Source organism: Tamandua tetradactyla, chromosome 11 (genome assembly GCF_023851605.1).
Source record: "Tamandua tetradactyla isolate mTamTet1 chromosome 11, mTamTet1.pri, whole genome shotgun sequence".
NCBI lineage: Eukaryota > Metazoa > Chordata > Mammalia > Pilosa > Myrmecophagidae > Tamandua > Tamandua tetradactyla.
Genome location: NC_135337.1, coordinates 11045951 through 11068918, shown reverse-complemented (window position 1 = coordinate 11068918; position 22968 = coordinate 11045951). Strand labels below are relative to the sequence as shown.

General features: G+C 42.9%; 1 protein-coding gene across 2 annotated transcripts in view; it reads left to right on the top strand.

Moving 5' to 3' along the window:
• LOC143649873 (acidic mammalian chitinase-like) overlaps positions 1 to 22747 on the top strand; it is a 51844-nt gene extending 29097 nt beyond the window's left edge. Inside the window, exons 1-11 of one of the 2 annotated variants that reach the window (XM_077119933.1) lie at positions 13521 to 13629; positions 15007 to 15030; positions 15135 to 15336; positions 16171 to 16227; positions 16712 to 16877; positions 17728 to 17852; positions 18347 to 18470; positions 19367 to 19552; positions 20404 to 20520; positions 21188 to 21329; positions 22393 to 22747. In XM_077119933.1, coding sequence (XP_076976048.1) covers positions 13605 to 13629; positions 15007 to 15030; positions 15135 to 15336; positions 16171 to 16227; positions 16712 to 16877; positions 17728 to 17852; positions 18347 to 18470; positions 19367 to 19552; positions 20404 to 20520; positions 21188 to 21329; positions 22393 to 22691 — 1467 coding nt within the window. In that variant the 5' untranslated portion in view covers positions 13521 to 13604 and the 3' untranslated portion in view covers positions 22692 to 22747. Of the gene's footprint in view, positions 1 to 13520; positions 13630 to 15006; positions 15031 to 15134; positions 15337 to 16170; positions 16228 to 16711; positions 16878 to 17727; positions 17853 to 18346; positions 18471 to 19366; positions 19553 to 20403; positions 20521 to 21187; positions 21330 to 22392 lie in introns of those variants that run through there. The other variant, XM_077119934.1, reaches the window with a different exon arrangement.
• The last annotated feature ends 221 nt before the right edge of the window (positions 22748 to 22968 follow it).

Here is a 22968-nt window from a genome sequence, read left to right as displayed (position 1 = left end):
TTGATCACAATTATGGAAAGGGGCAGAATAGAGATACAGCCCCATGGAAAAGCAATTGCGTGCTGCATATAATGCCTTACTGCCAGTAGAGGGACTGATACAAAGATGCCCTGTCCTTGAAAATGGCCATCTCTATTCAGGGGTGGTTAACCAACATGGCTTCTAAGCCACATTCTAGCAGTGTCCAGTTGAGCATACTACCAAATAGAAAGCCTACCTAATTCAGTGAAGAATTTAATTTCCAGCCCTTCGAGTGCAAAAATGCCCAAAATTTGGACCAATGTCCTATACAGAAAATTCAACAGCAAAAGTTGAAATAGCTTTTGAAATGTCCACTATAGAAGGCATGAGTATCATTCCTGAGTCTGCTTGGTACATTGATGGGTGCACAAGCAGGCAGCCTCTCACATGGACAGCTGTGGCAGTACAAGCCAGTACTGACACTATATGGTGAGAATCTGGTGCTATACAAAGCAGTCAATAGGCTAAGTTAAGAGCTGTATGGATAGCAATGGTGCATGAATCAGGAGATGCACTGTCTGTACCAATAGGTGGCCTGTTTACAAAGGCCTTATGACCTGGATGGCACCCTGGAAGCAGGAACAATGGATAGTCATAGGTCAACCTCTCTGAGGACAAGAATTGTGGAAAGACAGCTGGTACACCTGCCAACGATGAAAGTTCAGCTGCCAATCATGCACCAGCAGCTAGTGGACCTCACTAGGGAGTGCCCTTTGTGTTTCCTGTGTGACCACGTAAGCTCCCACACCAGATGGGGCATATTGGCCAGTCACAAATTACAGTGACCCTGTGGCAAGCGAATTACACAGGTCCCCTTCTGCTCTCAGAGAGGGCAGGGTATGCTTTCACTGCTGTGGACATGGCTACAGGACTATTGTTAGCTTTCCCAGTAGGGAAGTCTAACTGATGGGCCACCGTCCAATATTTGGAGAAAGTGAGTGCTCTGTATGGAGTGCCTAAACAAATAAACAGTGATTGGGGGACCTTTTCACAGGACAGATAGCTTAATCCTGGGCCATGAATCAGAGCATCATGTGGATATTCCATCTGCCCTGCAATCCTACAAGGATGGGCCCTGGTAAAAAAAAGAATGAATAATTTATTTAAAAAAACAGCTAAAAATTATAAGAATTCCTTGCAACAGTAGACTAGGAAACTCTTACCAGGACTTAATTCTCCAAATGCAATGGGGTGGGGGTGGGGCGCTGCAGCCCCAGCTTCTATTGAAATGCTAATGGAACTATGTAGGTTCTGAAAATACAAATTAAAAGGCCAGCTGCTTTACAGTCTAAAAGAAGAAATAATGATAACTTGTTGTTGCCCATGCCTCAGATCATACAAATGAGAGAAAATGAGATCCTTTGGCCTCAGTGCTGGCCTATGAAGCCACACTGGTTAGAAATCTTAAGCCCATGGGGTATAGGAGACACCCAAAATATTATCATCTGACACAATCCAGGGCCTCCTATTCCCATGGGAATCTTATGCACAACTATGTAGTCCCTTCTTATGCCCAAATTAACAATTAATGAAATGGTAAAGAACTCTAAAAATTTGCAGGGGAAAATATATGGCATTTAAAACCTTCCCATAATGTTCCTCTGTCTGATACCTTGTTGTCAATCAATGGAACTCTAGTACGTACTTTGTTAAATCAGCAAGAATTATCCCTTGTTGTTCCCCATAAACATCCTTCTTTCCGCCCGCAGTGCCCTAGCAAACACCTTCTTACAGTGGGCCTCAGTGGTAACTCGTATCTACAATCAGACCCAATGTCGGGTTTGCACAGACTTGCCATTTTTAGATGCTACTGGTCTTCCTCGGACTGTGACCCCTGTAAATTGGACTGTGGAATACCCAGCTGGCCTGGCAGAATTCAATGCAATGAAAAGTCTGGAAAAGAATCTTAAATCCCTAGTCTAAATGGTTTAATTCCCTTTCTTGGCCATGGCAGCATCTTTTTGCGGGGCTGTTATCTCGGTGTGGGCCCCCTAGTGTTCTGTTGACTCATACTTTTATTGCGGGTATAAATGCAATGCATGTCCTATGGTCCGTGCAGTCTGTTGCATGGGGGTGGGTTGTGCAGACACAGGGCCCAGGCACCCCCTTCATTTTGAGAATAAGTTCCTGCACATAGTTGCCCATAATGACTGGGACAAAAGTTAAAGATCATCACATCTCCTCAGGGGTGGTGGTGGGGAGAATATACAGATGATATAAACAAAGCATTAAAACTCCCCTCCTTTGATCACTGTTGATAACAAATCTCTGTGTCACAAGTCCCTGCTGAAACTCTGTTCTCACACCCTTGTTCTAAACCCTTATGAGCCCTTGCACTCCTCCACCCCCTTTGGGGAGCATTAACTTCCATTTCCTGACTGGCCACCATCAGGAAGAATCTTCTCCTGTTCATAAGTTCCAATAAAATCCATGTCTAACTCTCTGCCTAGCATGTTCTTTGGTCTCTAGGACTGTGCCAAATTAACCTCTTCAAAAGCTGGTTTGGAACAATATATGTTGTTCTAGTTTGCTAGCTGCTGGGATGCAATATACCGGAAACGGAACGGCTTTTAACAAGGGGAATTTAATAAGTTGCTAGTTTACAGTTCTAAGGCCAAGAAAATGTCCCAAGTAAAATAAGTCTACAGAAATGTCCAATCAAAGGCATCCAGGGAAAGACACCTTGGTTCAAGAAGGCCAACGACACTCAGGGTCTCTCTCTCAAGTGAGACAGCACATGGCGAACACAGTCAGGGCTTCTCTCTCAGCTGGAAGGGCACATGGCAAACATGGCGTCATCTGCTAGCTTACTCTCCTGGCTTCTGGTTTCACAAAGCTCCCTGGGAGGCATTTTCCTTCTTCACTTCCAAAGGTTGCTGGCTCATGGACTCTCTGCTTCGTGGTGCTGCAGCATTCTCTGCTCTCTCTGAATCTCTTTCTCCAAAATGTTTCCTCTTTTATAGGACTCCAGTAAACCAATCAAGACCCACTCAAATGGGTGAAGACATGTCATCCCCTAATCCAGTTTAACAACCACTCTTGTCTAAATCACATCACCCAAGGAGATGATCTCATTACAGTTTCAAACATACAGTATTGAATAGAGATTATTCTACCTTTACAAAGTGGGATTCACACTAAAACATGGCTTTTCTTAGGGGGCATACTTCCTTTCAAACCAGCACATATGTGTATAAAGATACATACACACACAGAGTTAGAGATAAAGATAAAGTGATAGAGATGGGAGGGAGGAAGGATGTATTCTAAACTGTTATCACTGGTTTCTTTAGGAAATGAACAGGTACTACCACTTTCTGCTTTATATACTTTGATATCCTTAGAGTTTTTTTCCCAATGTTCATTCACTACAATGACACTTTTAGGAAAATATTTCCAGTTTTGGAGAAAAAGGAATAATTTACTTATGTGTTCATTTTCCCACTAAAGATATAAGTTACTGGAAAGCTGGAACCAAATAATATTTACATTTATACAGTAACTGGCCTAGAATAAACATTAATAACTATTAAATTAATTTTCTTTTATACGTTGGTGATGCTCTCTTTAGCATAAACTTCATTCATGTGTTATATTTACCTGCTTACATATGTGCCTTCCAAAATACAATGCAATTTCCTTCAGGCAGAGCAAATGTATCCTCTATAAGCCCCCAGAAGATCATTGCAAAGAGTAGATATTCAATCAATGTTTGTTGATGCTGAATGACTAAAAGCCTTACCCCTCCCTGGCCCAACCCCTCCATCCATATTTCTTCCTTTTCCCCAGTAGGACTTTGAGTTTAGAACACATTAATGTCTCTTGTGACTGGGAAAGAATATGAATTTAGTAACGAATGTCTCCAAGTTAGGTTTTGAGCTGTAATAGGCCATATAGTAATGGGACAGAAGAAGACTTTGCTTGGGAGACAATCCACAGCTTGGACCTGGAAGGAGACTAATTTTAGAAAAGGTCTGCAAACAGTTGTCATGGGCATGAAAATAAAAACCAAAATCTGGGACTGGGAGGGGCAGGATGGTGGCTTAATGAGGTGTGGTATTTAGTTCACCCTCCAGAGCAGCTAGTAAATAGCCAGGAACAGCTCAAAACAACTGCTGGGTCTACATTAGTGACCGGGCACAAAGCATACACTAGTCTGGACCAGGTGGACCAGCTAAGACCCCACACAGAGCTGTAAGTCCCCCAAGCTGCAGAGACTGGTGCCCTTCCTCCATGGGCAAGGCAGGCTGGTTCCCTGAGGAGAAAGGAAACAGACTCTACTGGCAGCAAGTGTTTAGCTCAACTAATCTCCAATTGTAGAATAATTAACAAATTCTGATGACTTAGAATAGGCCCCCAACACAGATAAACCTGGAATAAGCACTTAAAGAGTTTTTGGCCCGGCAGATGGGGGCTAGGCTGATAGAAAAAACAAAACAAAACAGAAGCTTTTTGAGTCAGACAGTACAAAATACTGGAAAAGGGGGCACATAGAGTCTGAAGATACATCGAATTACATACCAAACTTAAGCTCTTGATTGACAAATCCAAGGAGCGGGGGGTCCCACTCTGAAAAGATTTTTGTTTTTTGTTTTTTGCTTTTTTTCCCACTCCTTAACAGCTCATTAGATAGAATTGGAAACCTTCTCAGGCTCCAGGATTGCCCCAGGCAAGGACGGAATTAAGTTTGTTTGAGAGAAAGTAACTAGTCAGCTGAAAGGAGTTAATTCCCTAAAGGCTGTGTGTTCCCCAAGAGAAAGGGAGGGCCCAGTTCAAGTGGAATCCCTCCTTCAAGGAATTCAGGCCCCAGGAACTGGAATACTGAAGTAATTAGTGCCAACCTACAACCTTACCCCTGTCTCCACCACACCCCTGGCAGAGAGAGTCTGCTGAAATTAAAGACACCACATCATATTACACTAGTGGGAAACCATGGGCAGACAAGCACCACATGCTGGGCAGGATAGGAAAAGCACAGAGTCTAGAGGCTTCATAGGAAAATCTGACAACCTGCTGGGTCTCACCCTCGGGGAAAACTGATGCTGGTGACTCTTTCCTCCTGAGACATGGATCCATCTGGTCTGGAAAAATCTGACTTGGGTCTATAATATCTGGGGAGATCCTCCTCAAAAATAAAAGACTCCAAATAGGCAGGGCAAGAAACAGAAAAACAAGAACTGAAAAATTCTGATCAGTTAAACAGAACCTCTGCTAGAGGTCTAGAGAAGTTGAACTGAATGTCAAAGAACAGATAAAGAACAAAGCCATTCAGCTAAAAAAAGACAGAAAACAACATCCAGAATAAAGTAATTAAGGAAATCAAATGCCTAGATGCCAGCAAAAAATAACAAGTCATACTAGGGAAATCAAAGATATGGCCCAGTCAAAGGAACCCACAAACAATTCAAATGAGCTACAGAAGTTGAGACAACTAATTCAAGATGTTTGAACAGACATGGAAAATCTCCTCAAAAATAAAATCAATCAGTTGAGGGAAGATATAAAGAAGACATGGGCAAATGAAAAGAAGAAATGGAAAGTTTGAAAAAACAAATCACAGAACTTATGGGAATGAAAGGTACAATAGAAGAGATAAAAAAATGGAAACCTACAACAACAGATTTGAAGAGGCAGAAGAAAGGATTAGTGAACTAATCTGAAATCTGACACACAAAAGAAAATATACGGAAAAGAATGGAAAAATATGAGCAGGGTCTCAGGCAATTTAATAACATGAAGTACTCAAATATATGTGTTGAGGGTGTCCCAGAAAGAGAAGAGAAGGGAAAAGGAGGAGAAAGACTAATGGAGGAAATAATTACTGAAAATTTCCCAACTCTTATGGAAAACACAAAATTACATATCTAAGAAGTGCAGAATAGATCCAAATAGACGTACTCCAAGACACTTACTAATCAGATTGCCAGATGTCAAAGAGAAAGAGAGAATTTTGAAAGTGGCAAGTAAAAAGCAAACCATCACATACAAGAAAAGCCCAAATAAGAAGACTGTGTGTGGATTTCTCAGCAAAAAACATGGAGGTGAGAAGGCAGTGGTATGATATATTTAAGATTCTAAAAGAGAAAAACCGTCAACCAAGAATTCTATATCCAGCAAAACTATCCTTCAAAAAATGAGGGGGAGTTGAAAATATTTTCATACAAACTGAAAGAATTTGTGACCAAGATACTAGCTCTGGAAGGATTACTAAAGGGTCCACTACAGGCAGATAGGAAAAGGGAGGAGAGAGAAGTCTGGAGGAGAGTATAGAAATGAAGACAATTAGTAAAGGTAAAAAGAGAAAAAAATTAGATATGACATATAAAATCCAACAGATAAAGTGGTAGAGGAAAGTACTGCCTTTACAGTAATAAGACTATATGTTAATGGATTAAACTCCCCAATCAAAAGACACAGACTGGCGGAGTTGATTTAAAAACAGGAACCATCTATATGCTGGTTACAGGAGACTCATTTTAGATCTAAGGACAAATATAGGTTGAAAGTGAAAGGTTGGGAAATGATATTTCATGCATATAACAATTAGAAAAGAGCAAGAATAGCTATACTAATATTCAACAAATTAGGTTTGAAATACAAAACAGTTAAAAGAGACAAAGAAGTACACTATGTATTAATAAAAGGAAGAATTCAACAAGACAACATAACAATTATAAATATTTATGCACTGAGCTAGAGTGCTCCAAAGTACATGAGACAAACACTGATAACACTGAAGGGAAAGATAGACACCTCTACCATAATAGTTGGAGACTTCAATTCCCCACTCACATCAATGGATAGAACATCTAGACAGAGGATCAATAAAGAAACAGAGAATTGAATATCCAATAAATGAACTAGACTTAACAGACATTTATAAACCCTTACTCCCCACAAGTGTTTAGCAGAATACACATTTTTCTCAAGTGCTCATTCTCAATAATAGACTATATGCTGGGTCACAAAGCAAGTCTCAATAAATTTAAAAAGATTGAAATCATGGAAAACACCTTCTTGGATCATAATGGAATGAAGTTGGAAATCAATAATAGGCAGAGGGTCAGAAAATTCACACATATATGGAAGCTAAACAACACACTCTCAAACAACCTTTGGGTCAATGAAGAAATTACAAGAAAATCAGTGAATATCTTGAGGCAAATGAAAATGAAACCACAACATATCAAAATTTACGGGATGCAGAAAAGGCAGTGCTAAGAGGAAAATTTATTGCCTTAAATGCCTGTATTAAAAAAGAAACAAGACCAGAAATTGAGGAATTAACTGTCCACTTGGGAGAACTAGAGAAAGGACAGCAAACTAATCCCAAAGTAAATAAAAGGAAAGAAATAACCAAGATTAGAGCAGAAATAAATGAAACTGAGAACATGAAAACAATTGTGAAAGTCAACAAAACCAGAAGGTGATTCTTTGAAAAAAATCAATAAAACCAGTGAATCCCTAGCTAGGTTGATGAGAGAGAGGAGAGAGAGAGAGACCAAATAAATAAAATCGGAAATATCAGAAATGGAAGAGGTGACATAACCACTGACCTTACAGTAATAAAGGAGGTAATAAGAGGACACTATGAGCAACTATATGCTAATAAACTGGACAATGTAGATTAAATGACAAGATCCTAGAAAGGCATTGTGCTGTTTTGAAGGATTATGCACCCTAGAAAAGCCAAGTTTTAACCCTGATCCATTTTGTGGGGGCAGCCGTTTCTTTCAATACTTATCTAGCTCTCTAGGCTGGAAAATTGATTAGATTATTGTCACAGAGATGTGGCCCCACCCATTCCAGGTGGGTCTTGATTAGTTTACTGGAATCCTTTATAAGAGGAAGGATTTTAGAGAGCCATGAGAGAGAAGACAGAGAGAGTGAGAGAGCCACAACAGAGTCATGAAAGGAAAGAGCCATGAGAACCACAGAAGCCCACACATCCAGAGACCTTTGGAGATGAAGAAGGAGAATGTCCTTGGGGGAGCTTCATGAAACAATAAACTTGGAGAGGAAGTTAGCAGGCGTTGCCATGTTCATCATTTGCCATTCCAGTTGAGAGAGAAACCCTGAACTTCATCAGCCTTTCTTGAGTGAAGGTAACCACTTGTTGGCACCTTAATTTAGATATTTTTATAGACTTGCTTAAACTGGAACATTTTCATGGCCTTAGAACTGTAACTAGCAACTTAATAATTTCCCCTTCTTAAAAGCCATTCCATTTCTGGTATATTGAATTCCAGCAGCTTGCAAACTAAAACAGGCATGAACAATCAATATTGACTCAAGAAGAAATGGACGACCTCAACAAACAAATCACAAGTAAAGAGGTTGAACCAGTCATCAAGAAGCTCCACAAAAAGAAAAGTCCAGGGCCAGATGGCTTCACAAATGAATTCTACCAGGCATTAAAGAAAGTATTAGTACCAATCCTGCTCAAACTCTTCAAAAAAACTGAAGAGGAGGGAAAGCTACCTAACTCATTCTATGAAGCCAGCATCACCCTAATACCAAAGCCAGACAAAGATATTACAAGAAAAGAAAATTACAGACCAATCTCTCCAATGAATATAGATACAAAAATCCTCAACAAAATACTTGCAAATCAAATTTGCAGCACATAAAAAGAGTTATACAACATGACCAAGTAGGATTTATTCCAAGTATACAAGGATGGCTTAACATAAGAAAATCAATTAATGTAATATAATATATCAACAAACAGGAGCAGAAAAACCACATGATCATCTCAAGTGATACCAAAAAGGCATCTGACAAATTCAACATCCTTTCCTGATGAAAACACTTCAAAGGATGGGAATAGATGGGAACTTCCTCAACATGATAAAGGGAATATATGAAAAACCCACAACTAACATCATCCTCAATGGGGAAAGACTGAATCCTTTCCCTCTAAAATCAGGAACAAGACAAGAATGCCCACCGACACCACTGTTATTTAACACTATACTGGAAGTTCTAGCCAGAGCAATTAGACAAGAAAAAGAAATAAAAGGCATCCAAATTGAAAAGGAAGGAGTAAAACCCTCACTGTTTGCAGATGATATACTATATGTTGAAAATTCTGAAAAATCTACAGCAAAACTACTAGAGCTAATAAAAGAGTACAGCAAAATGGAAGGTTACAAGAGTAACACCTAAAAATCAGTAGTGTTTCTATATACTAGTAATGAGTAATCTGAGGAGGAAATCAAGAAAAAAATCCATTTACAATAGCAACAAAAAGAATACAATATTTAGGAATAATTTTAACTAAGGATACAAAAGACATACACAGAAAACTACAAGAAATTGCTAAAAGAAATCAGGGAAGACCTAAATAAATGGAAGAACATACTTTGTTCATGGATTGGAAGACTAAATATATATTTAAGATGTCAGTTCTACCCAAACTGATTTATAGATTCAATGCAATTCCATTTAAAATCCCAAAAACTTACCTTGTAGAAATAGAAAAACCAATACCCAAATTTGTTTGGAAGGGAAAGGTGACCCAAAAGCTAAACATATCATGAGAAAGAAAAATGAAGTGGGAGATCTCACACCACCTGTGTTTAAAGCATGTGACAAAGCCACAGTGGTCAAAACAGCATGGCATTGGCAAAAATATCAATATATTGACCAATGGAATTGAATAGAATGTTCTGATATAGACTCTCCCATCTATGAATGCAAGGAGATTAATTGATCTTTGATAAGGCAGTCAAGCCAACCTACCAGGGACAGAGCAGCCTCTTCAATAAATGTGGCTTTGAGAACAGGCTATCCATATGCAAAAGAATGAAAGAGCATCCAAATCTCATACTCTATAGAAAAATGAACTAAAAATGGATCTAAGGCCTAAACATTATAGCTAAGACCATAAAGCTTTTAGAAGAGAATATAGGGAAATATAAAACTTGTAATAAGAGGCGGTTTTCTAGATCTCACACCCAAAGCATGAGCATTGAAGAAAGAAGTAGATACATGGGGCCCTCAAAATTAAACACCTTTGTGCATCAAGGAACTTTGTCAAGAAAGTACAAAGGCAGCCTATGCAATGTGTCACGGTTAGGTTCATGTGTGAACTTGGCCAAGTGGTGGCGCCTGTTTGTCTGGTTGGGCAAATCCTGCAGCCAGGGCCTCTATCCCCTATTCCAGCCAATCAAGAGAAACCTCAGCTCCCTAAGGTAACAGAGTCTGGACTAGGGCTGGGAGTGGGCAGAGCAGGGCACAGGAGATTGGGGAAAATCATCTACAAATATTAGGGTTGACCTTTTTCTTGTGCTAATTTGGACTTTCTGCCTTGTTTTCTTAATGATCAGGAAGTTCTATCTTTTATGTAAGTTTCCCATAGACTTTTAAAAAATTAACAATAATTTTGGCAAGCATTTATTGAACACATTATGAGCCAAGGGCTTTCTTTATCTGGGTAGGGGGAATAAACATTGAGTCGTGACGACAATGCTTAGATATAAAAACATCAGCTTGTTTTAGTTTTCTAAATCAAAATAAATCATGACCCTTTATTCACTGACTATTGAGAAATAGAATCTCAGTCATTGCTAATGCTCCCTTCCCTCCACTCACAGTTGGTCTTGCTTATTCTAGACACTTTGGATATGCCATGGCCAGTGTTGATAGGCTCTTGCCAAAGCCCTATTACCTTGAAGTAGACACTTGAGTTCATGAACTGTGTTTTTTGCTTTCTTCCAATTCTTTCCTTCTGGAAAAAAAAATTTTTATCCTAACTTTTAAACAAGGCTTTCATGCCCATATCTAATCCTCATGGCTTTTGAACTAATTTGCAATGAGATAACTGGAATTCAGGGAGGTAAGTTCACATATCTAGTAAGGGTTGGGGACTAGATTGAATCTCAGAACATGGTGGCACTTGATCTGAAGGAAAGAGAGGGTGAGAATACTAGATTTGTTTCAAAATTGCTTTCAAATACTCCTTTAGTTATGACGGAAAAAAACATGCCTATCAAGGAACTGGTGTGCCCACCGCTGTTGGAGACTGGGGAAGTTAGCCCATGAGGTCCTCCTAAATGCTGCTCCAGTTTTCAGGTCCTCTAACTATGAGGTAGATGTTACCTTCTTAGGGCACCTCTCTGATTTTCTAACTCCAGAAAAAGTCCTTTACTTCCCCTGATAATCCCAGTTCTGGTGAAGCAGAATCAGGAAGTAATTAAATCACAGTTTTGAGTCAAATACTGGGGTTCACATTCTGACTTTGTCACAAACTTACTGGCTGTGTGATCTTGGGCAAGTTATCTAACTCCTCTGTGCCCCAGTTCTCTCATCTGTAAAATGAGGATAGTATGATACCAACCTCCTGTATTTGTGAGGGTTCATAAATTAATACTTGTAAAGCATTGAGGCCAGAGCCTGGCACATCATGGGTATTATTGAAGTGTTTGTTAACACTCCTGTCACACTCCTGGTGACACGGGGCACAAGGCAGAGTATGGACAGCTGCCTAGCACATTAATCTTGGCCTTAAGTAGAGCCTAAGATCCTCTATGGAACCCTCTCTCAACCCTACTACAGGAGAGAACAATTTGCTTCACAAACATCCAGGAGCAGTTTAAGGAGATTCGGGTCTCTCTTTTGGCTAGAGTGGGGAGAGACTTTGGTTAATCGCTTTTACCCTAGACCACCTCTTTGAGGTGATCTTTTAAGGCCAAGAGTCCTCTGCCAAAGAGGAGCCATATCTGAGAGTTGCATGGGAACAGAGTGGGTGATCAGCAGTGGAGCATAATGGTTAAGAACTGAGGCTCAGGCGGGCCACGGTGGCTCAGCAGGCAAGAATGCTTGCCTGCCATGCCAGAGGACCTGGGTTCGATTCCCGGTGCCTGCCCGTGTTAAAAAAAAAAAAAAAAAAAAAAACTCAGGCTCTAGAGTCAGGCTGTCCCTACTTGGATTGCAGCTCTGCTTCTCATCAGTTGTATGAACCTTGGGATGTTATTTTGTCTCTTTGTGCCCCAGTTTTTCTAATCTGTAAAATAGGTGATAATCATAGCATCTGCCTCAAAAGGCTGTTTTGAAGATGAAATATGTTCATATATGTGAGGCACTCAACACATCGCATGTATTGAGTGATTGTTAGCTGTTGTTACTTTTAAGAGTCGTATGATTCTAGTTAGTCAATGCCTCAAGTTTTTGGCAGCCTCATAGGGTTCCAGTTGAGGCCAAACTGAGTTGAAGACCTGGGAAGGACTAAGGGATGATTGTGGAGATAGCCTTGGGGGTGTCCCTGAGCCCTGATGCATCCCCATACTTGTACTGAAGTCACGGGGACCCATTCCTACCCTTAAATGGGTCTAGGCTAGAAGTTCTCAAGAGTCTGAGCAGAATCTTTCAGAAAATCTTAACTTACCTGGTAGCTTCCTGGAAGATATCACTACACTCCCTCACATGGTTATACAGAGAGTACAGCTAGCAATGCCACCTTCTCCTGGATGATATTTCAGTCAATCTGGGTCGATGCCCTGGGGAAGGTATCAATGCCAAAGATAATGCCAGGCCCACCTTGGAGGACAGAAGGCCCACTTTTGCTCCTTTCATTGCCTTTTAGTGCCAGACACAATCTGGAGACCTAAGATGCTGCACGTTTTCCCCTTTAGGCAGGCCTCGCTGCTACAGCTGGGTAAATATCCCATGTGAGGGTAGGCTGTGTGGGGTACCTGGGGGTGGGAGACTGGGAGATTTTACCTACCTCTTACTTCTCTGCCCTTCTAGGCACAGCGACCCAAATCATCTGCTCTTTATTCAGATAGTAAATAAAGTTGGGCATGGAGTGGGAAAAGGCAGGTCCTTCAATACTGTAATTTTCAGAGCTTCGAGTCATGGGTATTTTTGCAGCTGTCTTCTCTCTGATATGCATGGCTCCCTAGGTCCTTCTCCCATTTCTTGCTTCTTTTCCCTTCTGAGTCAAAACCAAGTTAGAAATGTCTTTGTCCCAGATGAATTTCTTCTTTCCTATGTAAACCATAGGTAATCTTCAATTAAAAAGAGGCAACTTTGAAAAATTACGCTTTCTCACTTTGAATTTGATGAACCCTTACAGACTTCTAGTCACTACTTAACATCTATTGTTATAATAGAATCAAGGAAGAGGGGCTTGGGCAGGGCTGCCCACTATTGTTTCCCAAGAATAAAGCCTGGTCAAATGGTTGTCTGACTTCCCCTGTCCATAACCCTCCCCTGGTATCCAGCTGGTCTCTTTTGGCCCACAGAGCCTATTCTTACTCTGTAATGACTTTGAGCCCAAGGTTAACCTCAAATGTGTGCCAGATATGCCATTTTGCTAAATGTACCTTCAGTCAACAGGCAGTTCATTTTTGCGATTGTTCGTACAAAGTCCCCATTGCGTTCTTGGGTTGATTACTCAAGATAGAAAGCATGGATAAGAGTCAGAGGGTGAAGGGGAGTCACATGGCACCCCTGCCCCTTTATCCTTGAGCTCCTACTTTGCCTGCTGAAGGAAACCAGGTGCGGGGTAGAAGGGTCAATAGCGCTCCCTATAAAAAGCCTTTGAGGCCTGGAACTCACATTCAGGACTTCCCATCAAAATGGGCAAAATGCTGATTCTTGCTGGTGAGTCTTTCCCAGGAGAGCCTAGTTGCACATTCAGGGCAGTTGCTCTTTCTAGTCCTTTTACTTGCCATCTCCTATCCCACTGCACTGTTTCTTTCATCTCTTCTTGTATCCTAGGATTCATAATATAGTGGCAGAAAGGAAGAGCCCAAAGAGCCTCCAAGGTCTTCCTATGGGAGAGAAAATGGATCACTCTGTCAGACAAGGACAAGGCTTTTCCCCCATGGGTAAAATGATAGAAGACTTGGGCTTGTCCTTCCTATTCTGTGCCAGACATAGAGTGAAAGCTCAATGCTAGACTTGATCATGAGTTAATACACTAACATGAGCAATTAGTAGAAAAAATGAATGAGACACATGTTTTTCTGAATGTGGCATCCTGGGGACAGATGAGAGGGATTGGGGAGGTCAGGAAGAGAAGACCTGAAAGGGCAGTTACCTGAATGCTGACTTATTCCCCAGAGATGAGACCAAACTGTGGATAGGTGCCCAAGGAGAGTGATCATTGCTGGGCAAAGCAGTATGTGGTTAGGTGAGTTGGAAGGGAATAAAATTCAGAAGCATCCTATGACTTGAAAAGCAGAGTGAAGTTGGTTGTGGAAAAGGTGAGTTCTAGGCCTTAGTGTGAAGAGACTGCTATGGGAAGGGGTCCCCTCTGTTCTCTACCTCCAATTCTTCTGCTACCCTTTCCTATCAATTTTGCTTATCTTTAGGGTTCATTCAAAATGCACATTGATAAAGTTGACTACATGTCAGGTATTGTGCTATGTAGAGGGGCTCTGATATATGAACACAGTCACAGCTCTGAAGGAGCTCAGTCTAGTGGACAGACCAATAAACAATTATCTTTCAGTGTAAGTGCTTTGATAAAGATAAGCTAGCACAAATACCAAGAGAGCCCAGAGGGAGAAAAGGGAGGCCCAGTGCAAACATCACCTCTCTTGGGTACTCTTTCCTGAGCTCTGTTTTCCATACTATTCTATGTATATCTCAATTTATCACTTGTTGCATTGCATTGCACTTACTTGTTTACAGGTTTGACTTCCCAATTAGGCTGTGAGCTCACTGAGGTCAGAGTTCTTGTCCACTTTTTCTTTTTTCTCACCAGTATTGGAGACTTAATATGGGTTTGTTGAAAGAATAACCACAATTCTTCCTGATTCCTGAGCTATATAGCTTGTTGAATGCCTACCTTAACCACCTTCTCCAGTAGTATTATGCAGGAGCCCAAGTTGGAAGAGTTTATATTGCAGAGGGTGCATCAGGGCCCAGTGCCCCTTCTCCATTTACTGACCAGTGATACCCCAGATCTATTTCTTCCCAACCGGGAAAGGATGATCCTGGCATTCTCTGACTAAGGTCTGTTTTCTTCTTTAGGGCTGGCCTTGCTGCTACAGCTGGGTAAGTATCCCATGTGAGGGTAGGCTGTATGGGGTACCTGGGGGTGAGTTACTGGGAGATGTCAGTCAGGGCAGGGCATACCTCTTATTTCTCTGTCCTTCCAGGCACAGCAACCAAAATTGTCTGTTACTTCACCAACTGGAGCCAGTACCGGCCTGGGATTGCCCGCTATATGCCTGAGAATGTGGACCCCTGCCTTTGCACACACATCATCTATGCCTTCGCTGGCATGACCAACAACCAGATCGCGACCATCGAGTGGAACGATGAGGCCCTCTATGCTGGCATCAATGGCCTCAAGAACTAGTGAGTCCTGGGCTTGGGTTCTGTGCTGGATTGGAGGCTTTCATTTAGGGTTTTCAGAAGTTCCTTAAGATACATTGACATCAGAATTCTCAGCCTTTGAGGATCATCTACAATCACTCTCATGCTTCACTGGCAGGGCTGTTAACATCATTCTTCCTAAGAGAGGCAGGTTGCTGACTTTCTTCTGGGTTATTTTCTCACTAGGTCCTCAGTATTGTATTTTGTGTGCTATCCACAAGGGACTTTCCACCTTACTAGCTGCGTGATCTTGTACAAGTTACTCAACCTTGGAACTCACTGAAAGTGAAAGTGAGATTAATAGTTCCTGATTGGGTCAATTGTAAGGGCCACAAAAGCAATGTATGTAAAGTACCTGACAGTAGGCACTCAGTAAATGCTGGACACTTCCACTGTTCCCTACTACTTATACTTTCCTTTGAGGGACTTAGACTTTTAAGCTTCTGGTCTTTGTTAGGTCAGCAGCTCCAATCTGTGCTAAGGGACTGCTTTTAGATTTTCTATCCTTCCTTGCGTGCCTTGCCTCTTCTTCTGCCAAAGCTCCCTGCCACACCAAGATCCATCGGTGCACTGTCCAATGAGTATTTATACTGTACCCTGGAGGTACCCATAGCAAGAGGGCACCTTGTTTCTATAGAAGTGCTGCTCCCAACACAAGATCATAAACTTGTGAGAAATCCCACCCCCATCCCTACCTCACCCCTGCCCCATTCTGAGGCTGCTCAGGTGTAGGATGTGAGAGTAGAGGAATGACCAGCAGATGATATCTCTTTGCCAGTAGAATTCCTTTTATATGTGTATCTTTCTCATCTCCAGCAACACGGAACTGAAAACCCTGTTGTCTGTTGGTGGCTGGAACTTTGGAACCCAGGGGTAAGAGTATATGAGTGGACTGAATCAGTCCCAGATTACTCAGTCTTTTCCAATTTCCATGGGCTCTGAATTTCTCTGAAGAGGGAAGCTCGTGGGTCTCAAACCCCAATTCAGACACTTTAAGACCCTTCTCTGACCAGCTCTCCCTGAAATCTGGCTTATCTCCATCATAGCTCTTAACATATGGCATTGTAATTCCCTATTTATTTGTCTGTGCCTTTCTCTATGTGAGCTCCTCCAGAGCAGAAGTTCTATTTTATTAACTATCCTTACCCTAGCACTCATTAGTTGTTGAATAAATGATTGAAAAATTGGATGTGTGTCTGAGCAAATAGGAGGCTAAGTGACAAGATGGAGTCCTGAGGACTTAGGCCACTATTGTTTCCTCCAGTTCACTCCCAAAGTGCCCCACGGGAGAATTTTGGGAAAGTTCATGTCCAAGTCCATCACTGCTGGTAAGATAGTAATGACTTGCTGATTCCAGATTCTCTGATATGGTGGCCACTGCTGAGAACCGCCAGACCTTCATCCAGTCAGCCATACAATTTCTGAGGAAGTACGACTTCGATGGGTTGGACATTGATTGGGAGTACCCAGGCAATCGTGGCAGCCCAGCTGACACCCAGCAGCTCTTCACTGTCCTGTTAAAGGTGACTCACCCTCCCTGTCTCCAAATAACATAGAATCTGGCCCACAATGGGTTGCAAAGCCTCTATTAGTCTGATGAGGGGCTCAGTGAGTGACTGAATGCACCACAGCCCAGAGTGTGCACATTCTTACCAGTCAAAGCCTGATATTTTAGTACAAGACAGTTCCTTCTTTCAGAGAAAACTCACATTACCCAAATTATAGAGACTGGTGCATGACAGAATAATGATAATTAAGAGATTTACAGTGAGACATATACCTGCCAAGAGGACTGTCCTCTTTATTTCTAGGCACAGATATGGGAAGTGAGATTTTCCTCAAGCAGTCCCTTGGTGGGCGGTATCTAGGCCCAGCTGAGTTCCTTAAAGTTCTGGGGTGTCCAATAGCATCAGCCTCTGAGAGATGGGTGCATGTACTTCCAGGGAAGAGCCACTCCTGCTACCAGGACCAGTCATAGTTATGGGTCAGGGTGCCCTCTCCCCTGGACGGAGCTTTGTTGAACACCAGTGTTTGCTTTGATACTCTTGTTGCCTCGTCTGCATGATTTTTCTGATCATTAGATTCAATTACATACAGCTTGCAAGGTTAGGAGCCATTTTTTCTCCTTAAAATAACTTTTTTTTCTTTAATTTTTCAGCTCTGCTCATTATTTGTTCATTTAAACTCTCAGAGGGTGACCAAATGCCCCTCATTTCCTGGTTCTTGGGAGACAACTCACTGTTGTCTTCAAGAACCACTGATAGCTTGTAGGACCAAAGAACTCTAAATTGAGCACCTTGCAGCTTTCTTTGTAAAAATCATGACCTTGTCACAGACTTATTTATTCCTCTAACACTGTCCTCTGTTTCTCAGGAAATGTATGAGGCTTTTGAGCAAGAAGCCACCCAGAGCAACAAGCCCAGGTTGCTGATTTCTGCTGCTGTATCAGCTGGCAAAGGAACCATTGAGACTGCCTACCAGATCCCTGAGATGTCTAAGTAAGTAAGCCTCAAGCCCAAGAGCCAGGTCAGAGCTCAGTGCCCCTGGCACCCTCCCCATAATGTGGCAATGCCCAGATACCAGTGGCCAGTGTTCAGGTACCCTGGACAGAATAAGCTCTATCTGAAAGGAATAAGACGACCCCAACACTTAAGGGAGAGGCATGTACGCCAGCATGAGCCCTGGCCTTATTTCCAAACTATTTCCAAGGTTCTTTATGGTAAAAGGCTATTTAGGGAAGGTTAATTGAGTTAATTAATTTCTACAAGTCCTGAAGATCTGAACGCAGCCAAAAACTGATTCGGGAGTGTCTTCTTTGTGCCATGTATTTTGGATATAAGGGTGAGGGAGAATGGAATAAAGATTAATAATCTTATGGCATAATAATAAATAACATATTTTGCAGGGGCTATGAGCTTTAGGGGGAGTGGGATGGACAGCCTAAATTCCTTTAGGTCAATTCTCTCTCTTCTGCCCTCTCCGTAAACCCAAGGTACATGGACCTCATTAATGTGATGACCTACGACCTAAGGGGCTCCTGGGAGGGCTTCACAGGAGAAGACAGCCCTTTGTTTGCAGGACCCAATGACCAAGGAGACTATAAGTTCTTCAATGTGGTGAGTGAAGAAGTGGGTTCAAAACAGCCAGCCCAAACAGATCACTTCAAAGCAAACCATGTAATCCCTGACCCAGGACTGAAAGGGAGATCAGGAAAGCTGGAGGGATGGGAAGAAGAAGACAAGAGTTCATCAGAGGCTTAGGAGGCATGCTCTTTCGCTTCTTTCCTAATGCAGCGCATGTTCTTTATTCCCTGTCCCAATGATTAATTGCATTCATTTATCCTTCATATCAAAGGAAGCTGAATAGGGATTTGAGATAATCTCAAACATTGGAGAATTTCTAAAAATATCATTTCTATTTATGCTAGGAGCACATCTTATGAGCCATCTTGCTCCCACTTTTTCTCTCCTCCCCTTCCCTTTTTCTTATCCCATGAGGTTAATCTTCCTCACATGGTTTAGGCAGCTGTAATAGTGATTTCACTTAATGATTAATAGTTGGGTAAGTACACGAACTGGATATGATTGCAGAGGAGAATTCAACCAGGGATTTAAAAATTGGCAGAGAAATGCCTTCCAGGTGGCTACCCCACATGCAAACAACTCTGACTTGCCATATTTTAGCCAGTTGGGAAGACAGGTGGACGGCATGGCTGCACTCCAGTCAGACCCCAAATGCCAAGTCTGGAATAGGGGAATGGAGGATGAGAGCAAACATTTCATTCCCAGTTCACACTGGGCCCTACTACCTAAACAATGGGGCTATTGACTGAAGATGCCTCCAAAATCCAGCTCTAGAAGGGAGGGTGCTCCTTTTCTTTCTATAAATTGGATGTGGAAGGGACTTGACTGGATGTGGTATCTGGAATTGGGCAGAAAACCTAGGTTATTCCACAGGTCTCTGGGCATATGTTTGGTTGCTTCGTAATGGTATCTTCCTTACATGCCTCCAGGATTATGCAATGAACTATTGGAAGGACCAAGGTGCCCCTGCTGAGAAGCTGATGGTGGGCTTTGGGGCATATGCCCGCACCTTCACTCTCACTAACCCTGCCAACCATGGCCTGGATGCTCCCACCTCTGGCCCCGGGACTGCTGGACCCTATACTCAGGAGGCCGGGACTCTTGCCTACTTTGAGGTAATATCCTCAGAGGACCCGAGTGACCAGGGAGAACCACTCTTCCTGCTCCAAAGTGTTGAAGATACTTCCATGGAGAGAGAATCTATACTCTCCAGTAGAGGAAACTCAATTGATTAGGCTGCTCTGAGTATGCTGCTGTGCTGTGTATGTAGTGGGGAAGAAAGGGTAAGGTGAATGACTGATAAAACATCTTGAGTTTGACCTTTTCAAAGCACATGTGAATGTTTAATACTGGTAGTAACTAATATTTACTGAGCACAAATGATGGCCAGGCACTGTTCTGGGTGCTTTTTACCTATCACTTCATTTATCTCAACAAATTATGAGATATGTTATTATTCCCACTTTACAGATAACACTGAGACATGGAGGGGTTAAATAATTTTCTCAAGGACAAAGAAGTAGTAAGTGGCAGAGCTAGAATTCAAGACTCAGTTGTTTGGCTCCAGAATCTCAGACACTAACCATTATGCTCTACTATCTCCTTGTTAGCTCTTTTGAGGCAAAAATTCTTTCACATAAGAATAGGCAAATGCCTTTTAAAGGGGAAGTGGGGCATCAGGTAAAAAGAACCTACTTTGTTCATTGTCACAATGATGGTTATTGGCAGACACAGGCATGAATTTCATGTCTTTTCTCTCTGTCCAGTGCTCTCTCCACTGTCCCACTGGACTGGAAAGCAAGGCAGGGGTTGGGATGAAATTGGAACCATGTGCTCTTATTTCCAGCAAGTGGGGGCAGTGAGGAGAAGGCGTTTTCCATAGAGGCGAGGGAGGGAAGAGGGAGAGGCGGCCAGAACAGAGCAGCATGCTTCTGAGTCATGACTGTTGCTCCCATGCCTGTCCTAGGTCTGCTCCTTCCTGAAAGGGGCCACCGAGGTGTGGAATGCACCCCAGGAGGTGCCCTATGCCTACAAGGGGAACCAGTGGATTGGATATGACAACCCCAAAAGCTTCACCATCAAGGTAATCTCATTACCCTTCCTTCTGTGTGGTTAGGAGAGGGTTGGGGGCCTGCTCTCCATGTGTCCTTGGACTACAGACCCAAGAGACACTTAAGAGCAGCAAGGTGAGATGAGGTCCAGGGAGCGCCTAAGGTCTCACAGTGAGCCAGTGACGAAGCGGCGGGCCCTGCAGTTGGGTCAGCCCCTTCTGCCCCCATTCAGTTGCCGGTGTCTTTCTTCTTCCCTAGACTGTGCATCCGCTCCTCCCTCCCATTCCTCAAGACTGTCCCTTGACCCTTTCCCCTGTTCTGCTCTCATTCTGCTCCAACGCTCCAATCTGTGCTTCTTGAGGCACTTGGAACCCTCTTTCTCTGCCCAAACACTTTGCTGTGTGAAGGGCTATCTGTTTTGTTACTGCCACCCACCCTAGTCCCAATTCAGACAAGCCTTCTCAGAAGATAGTTTGCAATAACAGAGGGCAGAGGAAAGTTGCTCTTTCTCCCTGATTTGGTAGTAGTAAATGTATCTGTGCACAAAAGTATGCCAATCAATTCCTCAAAGTTGCTGCGGGGAAGCCACCCCCATTCCCTCCTCCCCGTCACTGGGTCATTGTCCTCTCCTCTCATTTTGCTGCAGCCATTCCTGTACTTGTGTGAGGCTACTTCACAGTCCTCCCTTCCTTCCCACAGGCTGAGTGGCTGCTGAAGAACAGCTTTGGAGGGGCCATGGTGTGGGCCATTGACCTGGATGACTTCACAGGCACTTTCTGTGGACAAGGCAAATACCCTCTCATGAATGCCCTCAAATCTGCCCTCGGCGTCTCCACTCCCAGTAAGTAGTGATTTGCCACCCACTAGCCTGAGATAAAAAACTAAACGTGGTCAAGGAAAAAGAAGAGACTTTCTAGAAGTCCTCCCAGCCTGGCCTCAAGGAAGCCCTCCCCACATTTTCCACCTGTCCTTGCATGTTCTATGTGAGGCTGGCATATAGAACCTGGAAAGGAAGACATAGGTGGCCTACAAGGGGCCAGCCACATGGATGACAGCCTTAGTGAGAGAGAGAGGATCTAGCAAACACTCCTGAGGGCTCTTTCTATCTCTGTAGACCTGCTCAGAGGAGCTTCAGTAAAGTCACCGGAACAACCTGGAGACTGGTTGGGGAAAGGGGACCAGAAACTCCTTGTTCCCTGTCCAGCCTGTCCAGCTACACAGCCTGTGGAGCAGAGAAGACAAAGCAAGGGAGGGATTAAAAGTTAGGAGGAAAATAATGGGAGAATGAAAAATCCTGAAGTGTCAAGGTTGGCCCCGTCCTATATGGGGGCAGAGATATAGCTGCCCTCAACATACAATTCTGCCCCAGCTCCCAGCACCAGGGCAAGTCTAGAAGGAAGAAGAGCTGGGAAGCTGGTGCTGAGTATTGGATCTTTACTCCTTTGGTCCTGGTGGTTCTTTTAGTTTCCATGTGATCTTCACAGGCACTCTGGAGGACAGGTGCTATTGATTCATTTTATAATAAAAATGAATACTTTTGTAGTACTTACTATGTAAGTACTATGTATATATACTATGCATATTACCAAGCACACTGGAAAATGCCTTATATGCATTATCTCATATAATTTTCATACTAATTCTAAGAGTTATTATTACTCACCATACAGGTAAGGAAAGTGAGGCTCAGAGAAGTTAATGTCTTGTCCATGGTCACATAGCTCGTGGCAGAGCTGGGCTGTGAACTTGAATCCTTGATTCAAGCCCAGAGCATTTAACCATTAGTTCAAGCAGGATATGCCCTTGGCTGGGAAGAACCCACGATGACCCTACAGACATGACAGTCCTCTAGGGAAAGAAGTCTGTTCCAGAACTTATAGAGCCTCTTTCCTTTCTCTTTTCAGGTTGCAGAGTGCCCACTTCTACCCTCGGCACCAGCGTGGCCCCCATTGTCACTGCTGCTCCTGGGGGTGGCAGCGACAGCGGAAGTGGCAGCAGCAGTGGAAGTGGTAGCAGCAGTGGAGGTAGCAGCAGTGGAGGTGGCAGCTCTAGCGGATTCTGTGCAGGGAAGTCCAGTGGTCTCTATCCCAGCCCCACCAACAAGAACATCTTCTACAACTGCGTGAATGGGTACACCTATCAGGAGGCTTGTCAACAAGGTCTGGTCTTTGACCCCAGCTGTTCTTGCTGTAACTGGGCTTAAATCGCCCACTTTTTGGATCCATTAAGGAGAGAAGAATGATTAAAGGAAAGTTTTGCACAGGATGCCAAGTTGTCTGTTTTGATTTATAAATGTGCACCACATTGCCCTGTATATGGAAGAGAAAAACCCCATCCATTGTGTGTACCCCAGAGGTCTACAGAAGTTGGGGCTGGGAGAGGAGGAAGGGTAAGTGGCCAGGACCTGCCTGAGAATGGGAGAAGTTCTGATACTGTGGGTCCATCCTGAAACAGAAGGCGAGAGGCAGTAGGAGACAAGA